The 22,044-nt window shown below is 44.7% G+C and overlaps 1 protein-coding gene across 1 annotated transcript in view; it reads right to left on the reverse strand.

The window, feature by feature from the left end:
- Positions 1-18,151, reverse strand: part of ARGLU1 (arginine and glutamate rich 1) — a 46,936-nt gene extending 28,785 nt beyond the window's left edge. Inside the window, 3 exon segments of the mRNA XM_029604544.1 lie at positions 17,496-17,712; positions 17,715-17,756; positions 17,759-18,151. Coding sequence (XP_029460404.1) covers positions 17,496-17,712; positions 17,715-17,756; positions 17,759-17,816 — 317 coding nt within the window. The 5' untranslated portion in view covers positions 17,817-18,151.
- Between the last annotated feature and the right edge of the window lie 3,893 nt (positions 18,152-22,044).

Genomic DNA, 22,044 nt, shown 5'->3' on the forward strand with positions numbered 1-22,044 from the left:
TTACGGGTACCTCCCCAACATCTTCTTCAGTAAACACCGAAGCAAAGAAATCATTTAATCTTCCCGCGATGGCCTTATCTTCTCTAAGTGCCCCTTTAACCCCTCGATCATCCAACGGTCCAACTGACTCCCTCACAGGCTTTCTGCTTCTGATATATTTAAAAAAGTTTTTACTGTGAGTTTTTGCCTCTACAGCCAACTTCTTTTCAAATTCTCTCTTAGCCTGTCTTATCAATGTCTTACATTTAACTTGCCAATGTTTATGCTTTATCCTATTTTCTTCTGTTGGATCCTTCTTCCAATTTTTGAATGAAGATCTTTTGGCTAAAATAGCTTCTTTCACCTCCCCTTTTAACCATGCCGGTAATCGTTTTGCCTTCTTTCCACCTTTCTTAATGTGTGGAATACATCTGGACTGTGCTTCTAGAATGGTATTTTTTAACAATGACCACGCCTCTTGGACATTTTTTTACTTTTGTAGCTGCTCCTTTCAGTTTTTTTCTAACAATTTTTCTCATTTTATCAAAGTTTCCCTTTTGAAAGTATCAGTTTAAATGAGAATTCTCTTTCCCTCTAAGAGATGCAAGAAAGCACTTAAGGCATATCTGATCACTTGTAATTCCAGCAGGTTGATCTGAAACTGCCTTTCCACCAATTACTAAGTACCCTGGGTTCCAAAAGGGACCCGTGTGATCCCCATCTCTTCATGGAAGCATCTGTCATTAATGACACCTGATGAGGTAGTAGACTTAGGGGTGCTGTTTCTTATAAGATATAGGGGGTGTAGCCACCAATGAAGCCACTGCACCATCTGTTGCTGGACATTAATGTTGTCAAGAGTTGAGTTAATTGGTCTCACTCAGGATTTTCATGTGGAGGCAGGTTAGCATTGCTACAAGAACTGCTGCCACCTGTTTGTTCAGATAAACCAGTGATCCGAGGCAATTTGCTCAATTTGTTGGAAGAAAGATTCTGCAAGAAAAGAGCCTAACCATGCTCCAATAAATTTGATTGTCTGAGATGAGGATCAATTTCTCAAAATTCACTAGGAATCCCAGGGATCGTAGAAGTTGAATTGTCTTCACCAAGGAGAACACCGCTACCCAGGAAGTTGCTTGTACCCGCCAGTAGTCCAGATAAGGGAAAAAAAACAGATGCCCTGGAGATGGAGATGTGCTACTACTATAAACAGGCATTTGGTAAAGACCCATGGTGCCACTGATAGTCCAAAGGGGAGTACCTAATACTGTTAGTGGGAGGATGCCACCACAAAGTATAGATAATGCCAATGGGAGGGATGGATAGGTGGGTATGTGGGCACAGGCATTTTTCAGTTTCAGAGCACATATCCACTCCCCTGCTTGGATGAAAGGAAGAATGGTGTGGAGGAAGTTCATCTTGAATTTCTCCCATAATAGATTGTTACAACTTCTTAAATCCAAGATGGGTCAATTCCCCGTATTTCGTGGTGATAAGAAAATAGCAGGCGTTGATCGGGCGGAACATGCTCTGTTGCCTACCGTCTGGGGAGCAACTCCACCTCCAGGTGGAACTGTGTCGAGTGAGATGGATCTAGATTGAAGGCTAAGAAATGGAGAAGTATGGGAAATCAAGAAACATACAACCAGGAACCATATTCTACAATCTTGAACACCCATCATTCTTTGGTAATCTTGCATCATTTTTCTAGGTAGAGACAAATTCTCCCTCCTACCAGAGAGGGGGAATTCTGGGTTTTGGCTAAACCTGCTGTGTTCCTTTCAGTTGGGGTCTCTTATGCTATTGGCTTCGAGCCAGGAGTTGTTGCTGCTGGAATTTGCAGAAAGAGTCTCTAAAACTTTGACTGCTTGAAAGCAAAGTGGGGCCGCCTTGAGGTCGACTGACTAGATTGCAATGTTACTCACTGACCTGAGCAGCTGTTTCTTTGCTTTTGTCTCTGAAGATGTGATCTCCTAAGCAGGGAATATCCGGCTAGCTTATTGACAGTCACACAAACTGCTGGCCCTTAACCAAGTCATTCAGTGTACTCCGATACAGACTGGTGAGGATTAGGCTGTAATGTCAAACGTCTGTAAACTGACTAAGACAGTGTATATACTCTTCAGTGTCCATGTGCAGCTGCAGGTATGCAATCATGTAAGTACTGAACCAAAATTGTCCAGCAGTAAGGGATCTTTTCCTAGTAAAGCAGTGGAGAATATTTTCTTCTTTGTTTTCATACCCAATTAATGAGGCAGATGTACCACCCCAAATCCCAGAATTGTCTGGACTCTATATTTGAGGTCTAATGTCTTGGTTACTGGGGCACAAGAAATCAGATTCTCCTACATTCTAGTCTGCAATTCTTGCCGGATCAAATGGATTGGAACTGCTGCCTGTTCTGCCGGAATGTCTAAATATCTAGAGAAGGCCTAAGACCTCCGTGCAAAGATCCTTGTCCTTAAAGATATTAACTCCCAGCACCTTACTCAACTTATCCAGGAATAAGAGAGGTCCTCAAGTTGAGATGAATGTTCTGGAGAGGTATGAGAGTATTCCCATTGATCCAGGAACCCGATGATAATGTGGGCAACTGAAGGATCCTTGGCTGCCTCGAAGGGGAGTATTTCTGGTGAACACCCTCTAACTAGCTGGACTCCACTGCAAGAGACTAGCAAGGACTCAAAACTATCTTATGGGGATTCTGATGGAGTACCCCTTGGGTCAGAGATGTAAGTGCTCCTTTATGAGGGAGCAAATTAGTTATTCTGGAAAGGAGAGTTTGATGAGTGCCCTCTTTGTCCTTAACTACCAGTAAAGAAAGTTTTCACCAAATCTGTCACTTGGCCCAGACTGCCATGCTCTGAAGAAGGAATATCCTCTTCAGAGACCAAGATGGAGTCTTCTTGTAAACCCTCTGAACTTTGCAAAATTTTTCAGGGGGGGTGGGGGCACCACAGAGAAGACGGGATCTGGTGTATTCAGACGAAGGCCTTGGTCCAGTAACTTTGATGGGGACATCACCTGTAAAACAGGAGGTAATAAGAGCACATCTCCCTCAGTGCCACGTATTCCTTGGCCATTTGATGAAAAGTTGCGCCAGTAGAACTGAAGCCCAATGTACTGAAAATGCGCATCCTCAGTCCAAGGCTAGAGGGAGGAAGCATCAATGCGGCTGAGGCTTGATGCATTGACAGCACCAAGGCTTGATGCACCAGTGAATACTGCATTGACAGCTTCACTGGCGCCAACTACACTGTCAGCTCAGAGTGTTACTTTTTCTTAGGCCCTGAGGTGTATGCAAAGGACTTGCTGACAAATGAATGGCGCTTTTTCTGTCTACTTCCTCCCTGACAAGGTGGAGGAGCCCCAGACCTGCTCCAACAAGGGGAGAAGCTTGCTCAAGGAGCTCCTGCTCAATTCAGCACCTGGGGAGCCAGAAGAGGCTACAGCTCTTCAGACTTACACAATTCCTCCATCTTACAAGCTCTCAGAAGTCCAGAACTTGGAGACATCCAGCTACAGTTGTACCATTTAGACTGGTTGTGGTTCGATCCTAGACAACAGTAAGGCATATTTTCCTACCACACATGTAGTACCTGAAGCCACTGATAGTGGACTTCTTAGTACTAAACATTTTCTTTGAACAATCTTTTAGCACTAAAAAGTGCCGCTTCACGCACTGCCAAGGCAACGAGGCAACAAAAGAATAGAAAAATTAAGAAAAATTAAAGACACTACAATATCACCTAAATAAAGAGAGAGAGACAGGGTACACATTTGTGCTGAAGTTCAGACAAAAAAAAAAAAAGACTTGAGGGGCTCACAAGGCAAAACCTGTACAGAAACTGAATCCATTAGGTGCCGGATGACTTCACCACGTGACCTGGCTAGTTCTGCCCTGTTTGTTGACCAACAATAGATCATTTCTTCTTCTCCATATCTCAGAATAACTCTCCTCCCCCTTCTTTATTCTCTTCCCTCTCTACCCTCTATCCTCCCCATCCTCCTTCCACGCCTACCAGAGATTCCTTCATTTCCCTCCTCTTGAGATTCCATCTCCCTCCATTTTCAGATCTATTTCTCCCCATCCTCAATCACCAAGATCCTTTGGCTCTAAGGACAAAATAAAACAGAATATGTCATAATGCCTCTGTATCCCTCCATGGTGAGATCGCACCTTGAATAATGTGTATAATTCTGGTTGCTGCATCTCAAAAAAGATATAGTTGCACTGGAGAAGTTACAGAGAAGGTGACCAAAATGATAAAGGGGATGGAATAGCTCCCCTTTGAGGAAAGACTAAAGAGGTTAGGACTTTTCAGCTTGGAGAAGAGACTGCTGAGGGGGCATATAATAGAGGTGTTTAAAATCATGAGAGGTCTAGAACAGGTAAATGTGAATCGTTTACTTACTCTTTTGGATAATAGGACTAGGAGGGCACTCCATGAAGTTAGCATGTGGCACATTTAAAACTAATCAGAGAAAGTTCTTTTTCACTAAACGCACAATCAAACTCTGGAATTTGTTGCCAGAGGATGTGGTTAGTTCATTTAGTGTAGCTGAGTTTAAAAAAGGATTGGATAAGTTCTTGGAGAAATCCATTACCTGTATTAATCAAGTTGACTTAGAAAATAGCCACCTCTATTACTAGAATCAGTAGCATGGGATAGACAGTTTTTGGGTACTTGCCAGGTTTGGACACTGTTGGAAACAGGATGCTGGGCTTGAAGGACCCTTCGTCTGACCCAGTATGGCATGTTCTTATGCTGTTTCCTGTCTTTTAACCAGTTTCTAATCCACGAAAGGACACCTATCCCATGACTTTAGTTTTCTTAGAAGCCTCTCATGAGGGACTTTGTGCAACGCCTTCTGAAAATCTAAATACACTACATCTACCGGTTCACTTTTATCCACATGTTTATTAAGCACTTCAAAAAAAATGAAGCAGTATTGTAAGGCAAGACTTCCCTTGGGTCAATCCATGTTGACTGTGTTCCATTAAACCATGTCTTTCTATATGTTCTGTGATTTTGATCTTTAGAATAGTTTCTACTATTTTTCCTGGCACTGAAGAAGTCAGGCTCACTGGTCTATAGTTTCCCGGATCACCCCTGGAGCCCTTTTTAAATATTGGGGTTACATTGGCCACCCTCCAGTCTTCAGATACAATGGATGATTTTAATGAGAGGTTACAAATTTTAAACTAATAGATCAGAAATTTCATTTTTTAGCTTCTTCAGAACCCTGGGATGTATACCATTCGGTCCAGGTGATTTGCTACTCTTTAGTTTGTCAATCTGGCCTACTACATCTTCCAGGTTCACAGAGATTTGGTTCATCTGACTCATCACCCTTGAAAACCATCTCCGGAACCGGTATCTCCCCAACATCCTCATTAGTAAAACACAGAAGCAATGAGTCTTTCTGCAATGGCCTTATCTTCCCTAAGAGCCCCTTTAACCCCTTGGTCATCTAACGGTCCAACTGACTCCCTCACAGGTTTCTTGCTTCTGATATTTAGAAAAGTTTTTGCCTCTATGGCCAACTTCTTTTCAAATTCGCTCTTCGTCTGTCTTATCAATGTTTTATACTTAATGTTTATGTTTTGTCCTATTTTCTTCAGATGGATCCTTCTTCCAATTTTTGAAGGTTTTTTTTTTTTTTTTTACTAATATAGCCTCTTTCACCTCACCTTTTAACGATGCCGGTAATCGCTTTGTCTTCCTTCCACCTTTCTTAATGCGTGGAATATATCTGGACCGCGCTTCTGAGATTGTATTTTTAAATATCCATGCCCGTTGAACACTTAACCTTTGCAGCTGCACCTTTCAGTTTTTTTCTATTTTCCTCATTTTATCAAAGTTTCCCTTTTAAAAATTTAGTGTTAGAGCTGTAGATTTACTTATTGTCCCATCCAGTTATTAGTTCAATTTTGATCATATTATGATCACTATCACCAAGTGGCCCAACCACCGTTGCGTCTCTCACATATTCCTGTGTTCCACTAAGAATTAAATCTAAAATAGCTCCCCCTCTCCTTGGTTCCTGAACCAATTGCTTCATGAAGCAGTCATTTATTCCATCCAGGAACTTTGTTTCTAACATGTCCTGATATTATATTTACCCAGTCAATATTGGAAGAATTGAAATTGGTTAGCTTCCCTGATTTCTTAGCATTTCATCATCTAACCATTTTGTCCAGGTGGACAGTAGTATACTATACTCTTACCCAACACACATGGGATTCCTACCCATATAGAAGCTGGGCCAAACGCAAGTGGTACCCAGAATCCACAACTTCTAGTGATCTTCCATACTTCCAACCCAGTAACAGTACTCTACCAGCGAGGACTGTTGCCAGGTTGGCAAGGTGATCAAAAACTTGGTCCAGATTTTGGCTGGACTTGCTGCCTTGCTTTTGGTTGACTGCATTCACACTGTTGAATGAGAGTCTGAAGATATTGCTGTTGCAGAAGAGGTGGCACTTGGTATCGTTGGCGTTGTAGAAAAGGGCATCTCTGGAAATACAGTCTTTTAAAAACACAGTAAGTGTGCCTTGCAGAAGACTGTTGATCCAGTCCTGTGAAGAGAGACTGACCTGCCACATGCTGCTCCTTTATTTAAACCACTGTTTCTCTGGACTTTTCTTTGAAGAGGTGATCACCCAGAAAGGGGACATCCACCAATTTGTCATGGATGTCAGTGCAAAGGCTACTGGCTCTTAGGGACGTACACACTCTTCTGTATCCAAGAGTAGTTGAGGGTATGCAATTCCACGTCTGCAGGAGTTGAAAGGAAGGCTTTAGTATTTATATACAATCATTGAACCATATAAAATTGGTGAATGGAAATTCATGCATTAAGCATAGAGCTCTGGAACATCTGTTTCCCAAAATTGCAAATAGCCTGGAATCCTTCCCTGGTGGAGTATTCAAGTATATTTGTTTTCTTTGCTTTAAGAATTGATTCTACCATAATTGATTGGTGGGTTAACTGCACTGTTCCAAATCCTGGTGATTTGTGTCCTCTGTACTTAAGGTCTAGTTTTCCTTGCACCTGGTACACAGGAAATAGGATTTTGCTACTTTCTGGTTTTCAAATCTTGCAGGATATAATGGATCAGGATTGCTACTGGCTCTGCCAGTGTGTGCAGAATTTGGAGGCCAAAGATGTTTCCGCGCAGATCCTTGTTCTTATGAACATTAATGCCAAGTGCTTTTCCCAGCTTCAAAAAGGCCTCTAGTGGGGATAAGCATTCTGTATAGTCCAGAAGGGGGTCAGAAGGGATTACTGTCTACCCCTCTTCAGAACCTAGAGATGTAGAAACATTGCTACAGGACCCAAAATGATTAAGGTAGTGATTGAGAAGGGATCCTTGGTTGCCTTGGAGGGGTGTACTACTGGTGGACCTTCTCTGACCGACTAGACTCAGCTGCAAGCAAATGCTGTATGCTTGAACCACATCGCAGGGGTTCTAATGGATTATCCAGCCGAACTGGGGATACTGGGATTCTCTCTCATGGAAGCAAATCTGATATCCTGGAAGAGAGACTGGAAAGTATCCTTAGCCACTACAGAGGCAATGAAATCCTTCACCAGCTCCACTATCTGGTCAAGGAGCCAATGTGCTCTTCGTACTAGCGTGGGCCAGTGGAACACCTTCGGATATCAGAATGGAATCCTGCACATCATTTGGGTTGCAAAATTTGAACTGGAGGCTAATTAGATGTGAGAGGTACCAGAGAGCAAATGGGATCTGCTGTTTCCAGGCATAGCCCTTGTTCCATTAATTTTGTTGGTGCAAGAGCTCTGGTAATTGGTGATGGTAGACATGTCGTATCCCCCCTCTGCCTCTGTGAAATTTCTGTGTAGAACAAAAAACTAACAGGCCGATACAGTAAAGCGCGGTCGCAGTTACACTGTTTCTAACCCACAATTTGGCCACGTAAGTCTAACCCGCGACTCACTATCCCTTTTAACCCATCCTTACCGCTTCTTTAAATCAACGGGTATCCCTTTCCCCCGCGGCATGTATATGATATGTAAACGATCAGATTAGCTATTCCCTCCCATACAGTAACGTGCGGCCCGATTATCGCCTTTTTAACCCGCTAATTTACCGCCTACCCTGACCCTGGCATTAGAGGGATGTGACAGCAATAGGCAGGCTCCGGTCAAATAAGTGGGTGGGTTGGAGCAAGCAAGTAATGGTGTGGCCTGGTTCTCCTACGCTCGAGCATCGGGGATTGCCAGTCCTCTCTCCCCCCCCTCCCGAAGCAAGGCGCAGGGCAAAAATCGACTCGACATGTTATTAAAGCAAATAGAAATTGTAACAAAAGTAAACTTACTGCATGCTTCCAGCAGCCCCAGTCCTCTCTCCCCTCCTCCCGAGGCGCCCACCGCGGCCCCCCTGCCTCCCGGGGGCAGCCGGCAGCAAAAGCGCATGAACGCACGTCCAATTTGGGCGCTCAAGCAGCGAATGCGCATAAGCGCACGCTGTGACCTGAGCACCCGGATGGACGTCCGAGGTCATGGTGTACGCCTTCGCTGCTTGAACGCTCAAATTGGAAGTGCATTCATGCACCTTCGCCGACGGGGCTGTTGGAAGCCGCTTTTGCCGCCGGCTGCCCCCGGGAGGCAGGGGAGAGAGGACTGGGGCTGCTGGAAGCATGCAGTAAGTTTATTTTTGTTACAATTTCTATTTGCTTTAATAACATGTCGAGTCGATTTTCGCCCTGCGCCTTGCTTCGGAAGCGGGGGGGGGGGGGGGGAGAGAGGACTGGCAATCCCCGATGCCTGAGCGTAGGAGAACCATCCACTTCCTGGTACCTGTCATGTCAAATGACAGGTACCAGGAAGTAGATGGTTTTACTGTATAGTTTTACTGTATAGGCGCTGTATAGCGCTCTATACAGTAAAATGGATTGCGCTTCATGGACGCAGCTTGCATTTGCATGCCATTTAAATACTGTATCGAGCGGTATGTGATCCGAACTGTGCGCGCAGCAAATGAGCGGGCGCCCGGCACTGCCGCACTTTTTCTTACGCGCCCTTACTGTATCGGCCTGTAAGAGAGAGCATTACAAGCTGTCCCAAAATAATCTCGATAACAAGGGAGACAGCACAAATCTATAAAGTATTACATCAAGACAAGAAACGATATGATAGTGATAATTAAAGGTGTCTGTAAGCCAGTCAGTGTTAAGTCTCTAAAGGGACAACCTGGTCTTCTTGGTCAATTCACCTTATCAAGAGTATTCTTCTTTTCTTTACCAGCACATAAAAAACCTGACATTAGCTAATGTTTCATAATAAACTACATGATAGAAAAAACAAAACTAAACAAAAACAAACTGTCTGAAAACTGTTTCTGAGTAGCTGTCTGAGAGAACAAACTGTTCTCTCAGACAGCTACTCTTCTCAAACATTAAAAAGAGATCCTCCAGAGAAACAGTTCTCTAAACACCAAGTTCAAAAAACTGTAGATGTAATGACAGTTATAATGTGATGTTAGTATGGTACTTCCTGACTATAGACAATTTAAAGAACCAATTGATGAAAGTCCATATTATAAAAATATTGTGCAATCCAATTCAGAATTCAAACCATATGGGGATAAAAGCAAGTTTGCTTACTGTAAATGGTGTTTCCGTAGATAGCAGGATGAATTAGCCATGCTGTATGGGAAGCATTGCAATCCCGAGTAGGCGGAGTTTCCTCAGCTGAGCACAGAGTTTTTGACTCCGTGTGTCTGCGCGGTGGTGTTCCCGCGCGGTTCCCTCACCTCTTCAGTTTCTTTGTAGCCAAGCGAGAGGTAAGTTAGGAAGATATGCATGTCTACTTGTGACTGTCTAGGGAGGAGGGTGGGTCAGCATGGCTAATGAATCCTATCTACGAAAACACCGTTTACGGTAAGCAAACTTGTTTTTTCCCGTCGATAGCAGGGCTGAATTAGCCATGCTGTCTGGGACTCCCAAGCTCCAGGGTTATGTCCATGTATATTCATTCTTTGGAGGTTTGGACAGCAACCCCTGAAGTGGTAGACAGTCTCATATGCTTTTGAGTGATAAGACTGCTGTGCCTAGTGCTGCATCAGAGGTAGTTTGCTGTTGGAGGCAATAATGCGATGTGAAGGTATGAATGGACGACCATGTTGCCGCTTTGCAGATATCAATTAAGGAAAAACTTTGTTCAAGTGGGCAACAGATGCTGCAGTGGCGTGGATTTGGTGCGCCTGAGGCTTTGTGAGTAGTTTAATGGAACGTTTATAGTAGCAAAAAAGTATGCATTGTGATAACCAACTGGCTATGGTCCTTTTTGATACTGGTTCTCCAGGGTCATTCAGGTTAAAGAAAGGAACAGTTGAGGCCTTGAAGTTGATTGAGTCCATTTCTTATAGTAAGCTAACACACTTACTTACAGTCCAACGTGTGCAAAAGCTTTTCACATTCGTTAGTATGCGGTTTTGGCATAAAAATAGGTAGAGTTATAGTTTGACTGAGATGAAAAAAATGTTACCATCTTAGGTAGAAAAGAAGGGCAAGGACGAAGTGTCACCTTGTCATGGTAGAGTTCTAGATAAGGGGGAGTAGTGAACCAAGACTTGAAGTTCGCTGACTCTCCTTGCAGAAGTTATGGCAATGAGAAAAATTGTCTTCCATGTCATATATTTGATGTGGCTAGAGTCTAATGGTTCAAAAGGTGGAAGCATTAGTTGTTCCAGTACTACGTTTAAATCCCATGGAATTGGAGGTTTAGTCACCGGTGGGCAAAGTCATATCATTCCCTTCATGAATCCGGAAATTAACGGGTGGTTAGAAATTGAGAGATTATTAAAAGCTTCGTGAAAGGCTGTTATGGCACTGATATGAACTCGTACCGGTGGTGGTTAATCCTGCTTCGTAAAGCGTGTGCAGGTATTGTAATAGTTGGGTGGCAGTGGATGAAAAGGGATTTATATTTTTTGGACTACACCAGTTCAAGTACCACTGCCACTTTCCCTTGTAATTGCGTCTGGTTGAAGGTTTTCATGAAGCAATGAGAATATCCTCCAGTTGAGAAGATAAACCTAAGGGAGTCAGTATTTGCCTTTCAATCTTCATGCTGTGAGATGAAGGGATTGATTCGTGGGGTGAAGTAGGGAGCCCCCTTCCTGAGTCAGAAGATGTGGAAGATTTTGTAGTGTTATTGGTGGATGAATGGAAAGTCTCATGAGGTACGCATACCAAGGCTGACTCGGCCACGCCGGGGCTATTAAAATCATGCCTGACATGTCCTGGATGCATTTCTGAATCGTTCGAGATATGAGTGGAATAGGAGGGTAGGCATATATCAAGCCTGGTGTCCATGGAATGAGAAAGGCATCAGGAGCCTTTGATTGCTGGGATAAATTGAGCAAAAGGTTTAGACTTGTCTGTTGGCTTCCATAGCAAAGAGATCTATTATGGGAAACCCCCACTGTTTGAAGATGTTTTCTGCCAAACATGTATAGATTTAAAGATCTAAACATGTATACCCTAGAGCAGCGGTTCTCAGCAGGTATGTCGCGCACCCGCTGCTCGTCCCCTCCCTTTCACCTCAGCGAGATGAACACTGCTGCTGTTCCTGCCCGGGCTATGGAAGCCGGCAACAAGAACATGACCTTTTCTTCTTCCCGCCCGTGGCCCGGAAGAGGAAGTGATGTTTACCAGACACTCGGGAAGAAGAAAAAAGGCCATGCGTGCATGCTGTTGCTGCAGAAACTGCATCCCAAGGCTCTCCCCGGTCCCAGTACACTCAGCAGTTTGCCTGTGCAGAGATCATTGTGGCACAGAGCAGTCAGCTGAGAACGTAGCCGCCAGGATTTCCTGCTGCGCGGCTGTTGGGGGAAATCCGTCCATCAGCTGCCCAGACCCGGAGCTGAAGCTTGGTGCTGGCAGGCCACTATGCCAGGGAGTACGGTGCCACTGATCCCCCCAGTTCTGACCTCCCCTTCTCTCGCCAGCATGACACCAACAAGAAAATATAAAAATAATAATAAACTGCAAAAAAATAAAAAGCTGGGGTGAGAAGAAAAAGTATAGAATTGCATTCTCAGCTGACTGCTGTGTGCCATGATAGCAGCACACGCAAACAGCTGAGTGCTGCCTTCTTGCTGCTGCAGGCAGGAGAGGTCACTCCTGCTGCAGTTTCCAGCATACTGGCTACCTTGTGCTGTAGCTGCCATGTGTGATGGGGATGGGATTGGGCGGTGAGTTTGTAAGAGAGAAAACATATGAGAACAAGATATTGGTCAGGGAGGTGACTGGTGTGTGCGAGTAAGAGAGATTGGTCAGGGAGGTGACTGGTGTGTGCGAGTGTGTGAGAAAGATTGGTCAGGGAGGTGACTGGTGTATGCGAGTGTGTGAGAAAGATTGGTCAGGGAGGTGACTGGTGTATGCGAGTGTGTGAGAAAGATTGGTCAGGGAGGTGACTGGTGTGTGCGAGAAAGAGATTGGTCAGGGAGGTGACTGGTGTGTGCGAGTAAGTGTGTATGTGTTTGTGAGGTAGACTAGTCACGGGCCCTAAGGAAGAAGAGTGCAATGACAGAGCTTCAGCAGCCCTTGCTGCTTCTAGTGTGCGCTATTGGTCTAAAAGGGAAAGGAGTAGGAGAGTTACTGGAGAGGGTAAGTAAAAAGTGGCTTTTTAAAAACTTATCTTTCTTGATTGACTGCCATTTTAATTATTGGGTATTATGTGATGTGTCTGCTGTTAGAAATATTTTATTGGTGTTTGGAGAATTTTTCATAATTTTGAAAATTTTAATGATTGGTTGTTATTCCATTTATCAGCTGTTTTGAAACATTTATATTCTAGTTTTAGAATTTTATATTTCTCAAGGAATGTATAAATAGAAATGTAGAGATAAAAACTGAACTGAAAACAGCAAGAAGCCAAACTCTGTATGAAGTGCAGCAACACAAAAACATTAGCTTTATGGCCATTTTATTCTGTATTTAGTGAGGGTCTGTCTGTGTTCTGCATGTATGACCCAGCTAAAGGTGTTCTGCGAGTTTGTAGTTTCTTGGTAGGGGATCTATAGCAGCTAGGCTTGTTCTGTTTTCCTAATAGGCGGTGTATTAGTGTTTAGGACCTGGTGTAATTTCTGCAGTGCTGCCTTTTCATAGGTAGGGCTGTTACTGTTTGAGTTCCATCATGCAGGTGTAACTTTGTGCACATTAGTTTGTGTACATTATTGCAGATCCTGGAAGCCTGATAGGTGCTATAGTTTTGTTTTGCACAGAATGCAGTGTTTTTTTTTTAGTTTCCATATTTGTAATTTGTGGTCTTTCTGTACTTGAAGGTCAATTCTGCGTATGTGACCAAGGTGAAGTATTTTACTAGCATGTAGGCATTTGTATCAATATTATTTGTTGTGTTTTCTCAATAGGAAATGCATTGGTGGTAAATTACTGTTTTTTCATAACAAGGGCTATTGCACCTGGTAGGAGAGTGTTTATGTTGCTGTTACTGATATGATACCAGAAATATCTTTTTTGTATGGTAGATTGAATGGGGAATGTCCTAGTTCTGTTCTGTAGCCATTGTTGGGAGGTCAGAGTGGATCCTGTAGATACAGAGTATGTGTCTACATTTAGCCCCATGACGATCATGTGTTCAGTGTGTCACGCATGTAAGAACCAGTCATGTGTGTCCCGACAGAAAAAAAGTTGAGAACCATTGCCCTAGAGCAGGAGTGGGCAATTCCAGTCCGAGGGCCACAAACCTGTCGAGGTTTTAGGATATCCTAATGAATATGCATGACATGGATTTGCATACAACTGAGGCAGAGTGCATGCAAATCTCTCATGCATATTCATTAGGGATATCCTGAAAACCAGACTGGTTTGTGGCCCTCGAGGACCGGAAGTGCCCACCCCTGCCCTAGAGGAAAGGAAATATGGGGGCGATATGATGCATGTATTTAAATGTCTAAGGTATCAATGCCCAGGAAGGAGGTGGGCTTTCAACAGAAAGGACGCTCTGGAACAAGGAATCTTGGGATGAGTGTGTAAGCGGATAAACAAACAATCTAAGGAAATATTCTTTAAATAAAAGGGAGGTAGATGAATGGAATAGCCTCAGAGTGGAGGTAGGGAAGACAATATCTGAATTCAAAAAAGCAAGAGATAAGTACAGGGGACCTCTAAAGGAGTAACGGGGATTACAGAGCCGAATAGCTTGTATGGATAGGTAGACTAGCTATATGGTCTTTCTGCCATCATATCTCAGCTTATACAAGATACCCTATTTAGTTTACATCCAGCACATCTTCACATATCAAACCACAAAACGTTGTAATAATCTAAATAGCTGTCAATACCAGCATAGATGTTGCCAGAGCATGCAGCTTAGCATCTCAGAAACCACCACACAGTCAGTGTAATGTAATCTGATTCATTTGTATGCTCAGGTGTCATATTTTGCTCTGAAGAGAGAATAATTCTTGAAAGCTAGTCACAGATGTATTAATCAAATAAGAAGGTACCACCTACAACTTCTTTGCTGACCCTTAATTCCTTGTATCCAAGAGGATTTACATGGCAACCATGATGCTTTGCTCTGAACTAAGAGAAAAGTGTGCTCCAAAAACTAGCCAAGAAATATATAATTTGAAGTTTTATCCTGACTTTCCAAGTAAAGATGAAGGTGGCTTACATTAATAATGGAACAAGCATTCTTGCCCCAAACAGATTACAATCTAACTGGATATAAAAGTGTCTTACCCAAAGTGACCAGCACTATCAGTAGGAAAAGTGGGAATTGAACTCTGGTTTTCCTATTTCTCAGCTAACTGTTCTAACCATTATGCCATTCTTTAAGTACGCCCAGTAAAAAGGTATGACATTTTTCTTCATTATTGACCTTTATTCCCTTCATACAGCCATTTGGTGAAGAACAGTTTGTGTTGGCTATTAGATTGTTGATTGTTTGGACCTTCAGAACAGCTAATTGTTTTGACAGTCAAAAGATTTTGCTAACCCTTCTATAATGTCATTGTTCTCATGTTACATATTTTGGCCATTGTACATGTATTTGTTTTTACACACACATTCTGAAATATTAAATGTGAAATTGTGCATCTTTTTCTATAATTTACTGTATCCTTTAGTAATCTCCACCCTGCAGCCCTCATCCTCTCCCTTCTAGCATCAGCCCTGTTCTGCTTCTTCATGCTCCAACCCATCCAAATGCAGCCCTCACTTCCTCCTCTTCTCTATCCACCCCAGCTGCTGCCTCCCAGGCTTGGATTGGTACTGAAGAGCCCACTTCCCTCCTGAATCCTGACACCAGTGCTTCCTACCAGAGCAGTTGCATCACTAAGCGAAAACCCACTTGTATACCAACTTACCTGGGGTAGATTCAGGAACAACATAGTCAATGACAGCAGAAAAAAAAAAAAAAACCCAAACCAAAGGGTCCAGCCAAGGTGTTTAGGATTGTAACTGCCCTTCCATGCAAGTTGCAACTCTAGACTGAAGGCATGAGGGTAATTCCTGCTCTATGCAGTTACCTCCATGCCTTTCTTGGAAGCACAATACAATCATTTCAATGTGGTTTGGGGTTGTATCACTGTTCCATGCAGTGTACTCCAGTGTTTTGTTTCTATCTTCTGTATTTATCCCACGCCTTTTGTTCTATCACCATTTGTCTCCATCATCTTCTCCTGGAGAGTATCACCACCCTCTCATGAAAAAATATTTTCTGATATTGTATCTGAGTCTACCTCCTCTTGTAGTTTCAAGTTGCAACCCCTAGTTCTACAGCTTCCTTTCCGTTGGAAATAACTATTTCTGCACTGATCTCTCTTGGGCATTTAAATGTCTGTTTCATACCCCCTCCACCACCCATCTGACCTCTTCTCTACAATACACATGGTCAGGTCCTCAAGACTCTGTTATCTTTGTCTGTACTACCTCTAGACTCTCTCTATCCTTTTTCAGATAGAGCCTCCAGAACTGAGCACAGTATTCTAGTGTGACACCTCACCAATGACCTGACTCCTTTTTTTTTTTCCTGTTTATGTCTCTCTTGATGCTTACAGTTACACTGTTTCTTGAGATCAGATACTATCACCCAGTGATCTCTCTTCCCATCAGTGCACATCTCCCCCACACCCTCCACTTCCCACTATCATGTACAGCTCCTTTGGATTATTGTACTCCAACAGGCCAATGCAATAACAGCATGCGTAAAATGCCAATCCACCTCTCCTGGGCGCCCAATTTTATATTAATATTGGCTGCCATGGTAAAAAGAAGGCACTAGGGGAAGCTGTGGCATGGACAGTGTATATTGTGGGTGTATATTGGGTGCCAGAAATTTTATTATTTATTTTTTTTTTTAATAATTCCACTCTTGGTGGCCCCTCCTACTTAGTATCACGATGATACTAGTAGGAGGGATCACAGAAAGCAGGCATTTTGGGTTTTTACAATGCACCCTTGAGTGTTGCAGATCTTTACGCCAGTCCTGGGCTGGCGTAAAATTTGCCACATTGCAAGAGTGCATTGGCCCCTTTGGAAATATTTTGCATCACGGGGGATTAGCTAATAGACTAATAGACGTGTACTCTACATGTGAAGAGTGCTATTAGCTACGTGCTCGAATGGACAAGCGTTTTGGACAAGCTAACCCCCATTTCCCATCGGGGGTTATGGACATGCGTCCAAAACGCGCATCCCATTGCGTGTTGCCGCAGTGCATGGTATTGCATTGGGCCTGCAAATGCATGGCACTGCTCTTTTTTTGCACAGAACATAAGGAAAGATTTCACAGAAAGGCAGTAGATATTTGGAAGACTTTGCAGAGGAGATTGAGAAGTCCAGTATTAATTCAAGAAAATATAGGATTAGCACAGGGTTAGATTCGAGATTAGGTAGGCTCTGCAGCACTGCACCAGGACTGAGCAAACAGATGAGTCTGATGCCCTTATTTGTGTCATATTCTGTGTGTGAAGATATATCCCAATACAACGGCTGATACTCAACGCATGATGTGCTTTTTTTTCTCAGCATAAAGCGTGTGTGTGTGTATATACTTGTGCGCACCACTCACATTTTGGGCAAAGGGAAGCACTCCTTTCTTTAAACTAGAAACTCCCAATCGTTATACACCAAATCAAAAGCACTATTACTGATGCAGTAACCTAGAAATCGGAGATATCTAGGGGAAACCAGGGTTCAAAATCACTTATCCCTCCCACTGACAATTCATTTCACCCAAACAATGGCCTCAGCTACAAATTTGGGACTGTAAATCTTCTGGTGCAGGGTAGTACATCCAGTCCCCGATCTAGATTTCTAAACGCCGGTAATTAAGTTAAAAAAACAAATCCAAATAGGCAAGGGCCTGTTATTGACCCTCACTGCCATTCAAACCCATGCAGATACTCTGCATGTCCTTTCCCTTCTAGGCCCCCTCCACCTTCTCCGGCAAACGTTTACCTGGGGTAGATTTGGGGGGGGGGGGGACGGAGGCGCGCGCTCACTTACATCTTGCGCTGCCGCTCCATCTCGGCCTTCTTCTCCTCCTCCTCGCGCTTCTGCTTCTCGTCCAGGCTGCTGCGCTTGCTCACTGTGCGCCCGAATGTCAATGCGGTCGGGGGCGAGGCGGCGCGCTCGCGCCGGGACACCGCCGTGTTGGAGCGCGAGCGGGAGCGGGACTCCCGCCGCCGGCTCCGCTTGCCCTCCCGCGACTTGGAGCGCTTCTGACCCGCTCCTTCTCCCGCGAGCGCGACCGGCTCCGCTTCTTGTGTGCTTCCCGCTCTTCGCGTGCTTGGAACGCGACGAGCTGCGGCTGCGAGAGCGGCCCATTGCTCGCCGCCGCCGCCGCGGGCTTCGGCCTCATTCTTCTCCTTTTAGATCTAGATCTCCCCCCCCCGCCCGCCAGCCAAACCGTGCTAGCAGCACGCGCCGCAGGGAAAGCCGCCCCCCCCCCGCCGCGCGCGCGCGCGCACTCACAGAGTAACGGCTACAGCAGCGGCACGCGCGCACACACCCGCCGTTCTGGGGAGGAGGGGGGGGGGTTTGCTCGCTCCCTGGCCTCCAGCCAGCGATATCTGACGGATCAAACAAAACAGCAGCCGCTTCCCCCGCGACAGCCAAGATGGCGGCTCACCCTGCCGACCAGCTCTCTGCCTTCCCACAATGCACCGGTGCGAATTTACCCTGACTGCGGAACTGCGCGAGCGTGCGGGGGGGGGGGGACGGACGGACAGATAAGCGGTTAGCGGAACGAATAAGAGCGAGGTTACGTTCGAAAGCTCGAGATCATTCTAAAACAAATGATTCTTTGGGGGGTTTTGTTTTACTATATTGCACAGTTATTTCAGAAAATAAGTAAAAAAAAAAAGAAGAAAAATGGCAGTGACGGACTTGTTTTCACCAGGGCTTAAATCTGTAGACAGGGGCGAGATGGGCGAGGCCAAGGCTAGGTTTGAGTGCACATAGGGGCGGGATCGGGGGCCAGGTGTGATTTCTCTCTGCCTCACCCCCATTTAAAGCCACGTGTGCCCCTTGTGGCAGGGTAAGCAGCTCCAACACCGGCTGGGCTTGGGTTGCAACGTTTCCACACAGCGCGCGCTCAAGCTGGCGCACAGGTTAACCTGCGCTTGGATGCGCGTCCATAACCCCTGACAGGGCCGGAAGAGCCACTAGGCGAGCCAGGCCTGTGCCCAGGGCGTCCTGATTAGGGGGGGGGAGGCGCCGCGGCAGGCGTGGTAACATTTTTAAAGGGCAAAAAGTGCCCTTTCAAAATTCTGCCTGTCCCCCGCCTCACCGTGCCACCCTCCCGACGCCCCCCTCGTGTTCCAGCAGAGGGCCCGGGAGCGATCTGCCGCTCCCGAGGCTGGGCTAAAGGCCACGGCGCCATTTTGGTTAGTGGCAGCCCAGGCTCCTGGGCCCCCAACTTACTTTCAGGTCAATACAGTAAAGTGCGGCCGCGGTTACCCTGCTCCTAACCCGCTTTCTATCCACTTTTCGGCCGCGTTGGTCCAACCCGCGATACACTATCCCCTTTAACCTACTCTTACTGTAACCGTCTCTTTTTTGTCAGTAAGGAGGTCCAGACAACTGATCCGTAAAGATAGACTTTTATTGCCAGCAAGATGCATCTAAGACAACGGCTTAGTACAACTGCATGCCACGCCCCTTCGGAGCAAACCTTTATACACTTTACAGTTCTTATCTTTCACACATGCGTTCTGGTTTTGCTGAACAAACATTTTACAAACTGCTGACAAGCAATAGCTAAGCGTGGTCTCTAGTAGGTGGTAGCTTATGATCAGACTATTGTTTCGTCATTTAATTGACGGGTTAGATTATTCGCGACAGCGTTAGTATTACATACAATAACAAATATGAATCCAAAATGGAGTCACGTTCACTAAACGGTTAGTGTCGTAAGTACGTCATTACGTGTATTTGCGTTGCAAATGTTAGTAAATCAAGATGGCTGTGCGTTCACTGCAGCATGATGAGACGAGAGGACTCACAGCTATGCAGTCTTCAGGGGTTCATGGAATCGACTCCTTCATTCCCCCCTTTGATACTTCAACGCCGATGGAGAGTGGAAGTATCATTTGCAGCTGTTAAGTAACTGAAAGAGAAGCAGAATCAATACTAATAACTGTAAGAGTGGACCTAAAATGATGTACTAGGGTCGTTGGTTACTCACGGGTTGAGACGGATGGGCCCTACTGGCGTCAACCCCCTTTGTAGCCCGGCTTTCCCCTAGTAACAAAAGAAAGTGGTCCTGTCGGTGAATTAGGTGGGTTTAGAGTTTAGTATCAAAATAATCATTATCAGAATCAAAAGAGATATCATCAGAGTCAGATGCTTCAGAATCAGGGAAAGTAGAAATTGGACACATACTTATTGATCATCATAATATGAGCTGCAGCCCTGCGATCAGCAATGGTTTCAATCATAGATCGTAGATTTCTGAAAATAAGAGGTAAACAAAGAGGGAACAGAATGCAAGTTAGAATAAAAAAACAAAAGAGGAATGAAGATGTCCTTCAATCCGGGGATTGAAGTAAGCCAATTGTAGTGAGAAGTTCCAATCAAGGATACCGGTCCATGTTTGCACAGGGACATGAGCTATCGGATCATGCGATCAGTAATTTCCTCGATACTTTGCTCTTATCATCGATCTTGCAAACAACAATTTGAGAGGTTAAATTTTGCCACAGACCCCACCTTCTGTGCTAGGAGGTAGTCCAAGGCTAAACGATTTTGGTAGACAGCCTGTTATTATTCTGGTGGTGTTTGTTTGGCCAAGATATTGAGTGCCATAGCAGAGTCGTTAGTCAGGAGTTCTAGTACTGCTTGTAAGCGAATGATGCGATTCAACATGTATATTGGGTTCTATATCCATAGGATCCATCTTCAGCCCATGTGGCAGGGCCGTAGTATTGTACAATTCGCTCAGGGGGCCACTCCTGACTTTCCAATCACCAATAAGAAACTTTAGGGCTCTGCGACGTGTGTTTGGCTTCATAGGGCTATAGACAGGTACACCCAACGTTTCAACCCGCTGTGATTGGTAAGAGAAAGAAACTTGGTCGTATGGTGGCTAGGAAACAGGTGCCATACCAGTTGAGCGGTAGTAATTCATATGCCCGGCGGCCACAAACGAAGTAGTAACCGTCTGGTGCAGCGAAGAGGTAGTTGGCACTCCAGCAGCAGTCCACGTTTTGTTGAGGACTGTTCAGTCCACATGGTGTGGGCATTGTCAAATTCTCAGTTTGCCACCAGGTTTGTTTGGTTAGGTTAGCAGTAAGCACCCCGTACATGGGGAATTACCAACAGAGGTAGTATATACTCGGGAATGTTGTCGAGATATGCAATGTCTGCCAATGACATCTGTTGGAGAGCCCATTCATATGGGTGGTTTCCGTTTGTAAGTTATAGTCGTGTTCAATTGATTGAGATCGGTTTGGAAGACCTCTTTGGCTTCCCATGGCCATTGTTCTCCAGTGTGCGTTCCCCGCAGACAAAACAATTTTTAACTTCAAGAGAGAGAGCTATATTCTCAGCCAGATTGACAAACATATTCTTTGCTTGATTGGAGAATGCATGTTTTTTCAATTCTTCTGATGCGTGGGATATTTCATCAAAGAAGGACTGATAGCCTACACAGTAGTCTGATGAATGATTGGTCGAGGTTTGTCTCGACGCTGGGTAATTGTTATATAGGTCATGGGGTCTTTCCCTGTTCCATCGATTCCAAAGCCCCAAGTATCTTGCCAGGGATATCCTTCACCCCGTATGGGCCATTGTATGGACATGGTATTACCAGCTACTGCAGTTAACCGGCCAATTCCATGGCAACCATGATATCCTCCTCCTGTATAGTCACATACCAGAGCCCATCCTGATAAAATTAAGTCTCCTTGACAGGTAGCCATTGAGATGGATTGGCCACCCGATTGTAAGGGCAAAGGTACTTATGGTTGTGAGCATAGGCCTGTTTCCAGGCTTTGGATCCGCAGTGGAGGGCGTTCGGGTGCTTTCCAATGGCTTCACAGGCGTCGAAGGTAATGGTGGCAGTAGATTCTCCTCCAATAAGGACTTTGGTCGAGTTGATGTAGTACAGGATGCCTTTTCCTTCCGGAACGATGGTTGAGGTATAGCTCTTTGGTAATCCGGCGGTCAGGGTGATGTTATAGTACTTGGGAGTTGTAGGTGTATGACAAATGACCTTGTCATTTTGTAGGCACCGGTGAAAAGACTGGTATCCTTGAGTAGTATTCAATGAGCACGCAGGCTGAGTGCACATGAGTCGGTGGCTGAGATTGGTGTATAATGGTAGAGACAATCTGGAATCCATCTGAGTAGTGGTACGGATTAACTTGACACATTCAGTGCAGTTTTTGCTTAGAGGTAGAACAAGAGATGTAGCTGTAGAACAGGAAATAGTAGAATAACTAGTAGTAGTCTGGTTGTCATAGCCGAAAGTTGAGGGTGAACACGTTGGACTTGAGTTGTAAGTAGTTCAGTAGATTAATTCTGAAAGGAAGAAAAAATGTATATGTTAGTA

The sequence above is a fragment of the Rhinatrema bivittatum genome, chromosome 5, assembly GCF_901001135.1.
Source record: "Rhinatrema bivittatum chromosome 5, aRhiBiv1.1, whole genome shotgun sequence".
Lineage (NCBI taxonomy): Eukaryota > Metazoa > Chordata > Amphibia > Gymnophiona > Rhinatrematidae > Rhinatrema > Rhinatrema bivittatum.